Here is a 1,204-nt window from a genome sequence, read left to right as displayed (position 1 = left end):
ACAAATTATTATATTTTGCATAAAAATGCATCTCACAATAAAAACCATTACAATTGTGAAATTCCTTTTATGATATGTCCATTTATTATTTTCACTATACATATATTTTCATTAATAATTAAAATTTTCATTATTTTCATTATTATTGTAATGTGTCCGACCACTTTTATAACTCAAATTAATAAAGAACAATAAAAAGGAAATAATCATTGAATAAAATAACATTTTAAAATTGGTATATATTCATTTAAAAATGTCAATTTAAAGATTCTTTTTTTAGGGCATAAATATAGGGCATATCTTTTCTTATTCATAGAACACTTTCTTATTTTTCCCTTGTTCCTGAAGTGAAATATCAGTGGACATTTTCTTGACACATTTAACAACAACTAAAATCATCCAGCCATTTGTGATCATGCATGATGTGACATGACATGAAAGGTAGAGGTAGAAAGTGTGTGTGAGAGAGAGAGAGTGAGTGAGTGAAAGAGAGAGAGAGAGAATGAGAGGAACACAGAGAGTCTCTCACAGCCACAACATTGGTGTTTTCTCTCTCTCTGCTCGGATCTCTCCATGTCGACTCCGTCATGATTTCTGTGTTTGACTATGGATCTGTAAGGATGAACGTCTTTGTCAGGAAACCTGCTGTGAAAATCCCATGAGGAACTGAAGAAACACTTCATCCAGGAATTAAACACACCAGGTCGTCATGGATCTTTCATTTATGGCTGCGCAGGTATGAGATGTTTGATACAAGCTTTATATGCACATCAACCTGTTCACTTTTGAATCTGTGCGGAGTGTGAGTTTAGAGCTCAAAGATCCTCATTATCCACTCAGATGATTCCAGATCTTTTGACAGCTTCTTAATGTCTTTCTGTGCAGTTTAACCACAAGTTTAGTTTACTCGCTTACATGCATTTAATGTGTGTGTATAAGACAGTGTGTGTGTGTGTGTGTGTGTGTGTGAGTGAGTGAGTGAGTGAGTGAGTCAGTGTGTGAGTGAGTGAGTGAGTGAGTGAGTGAGTCAGTGTGTGAGTGTGTGAGTGAGTGAATGAGTGTGTGGATGAATGAGTGAGTGAGTGAGTGAGTGAGTGAGTCAGTGTGTGAGTGAGTGAGTGAGTGAGTGTGTGAGTGAGTGAGTGAGTGTGTGAATGAGTGTGTGAATGAGTGAGTGAGTGAGTGAGTGAGTGTGAGAATGAGT

The 1,204-nt window shown here is 36.6% G+C and overlaps 1 protein-coding gene across 1 annotated transcript in view; it reads left to right on the top strand.

Annotated features, from left to right (window-relative positions):
- The first annotated feature begins 506 nt into the window (after positions 1–506).
- LOC307135918 (uncharacterized protein C14orf132) overlaps positions 507–1,204 on the top strand; it is a 37,752-nt gene continuing 37,054 nt past the window's right edge. Inside the window, exon 1 of the mRNA XM_079832638.1 lies at positions 507–736. Coding sequence (XP_079688764.1) covers positions 710–736 — 27 coding nt within the window. The 5' untranslated portion in view covers positions 507–709. The remainder of the gene's footprint in view (positions 737–1,204) is intronic.

The sequence above is a fragment of the Gobio gobio genome (assembly GCF_949357685.1).
Source record: "Gobio gobio genome assembly, chromosome: 13".
NCBI lineage: Eukaryota > Metazoa > Chordata > Actinopteri > Cypriniformes > Gobionidae > Gobio > Gobio gobio.
This window is presented reverse-complemented; position numbering and strand designations above follow the sequence as displayed.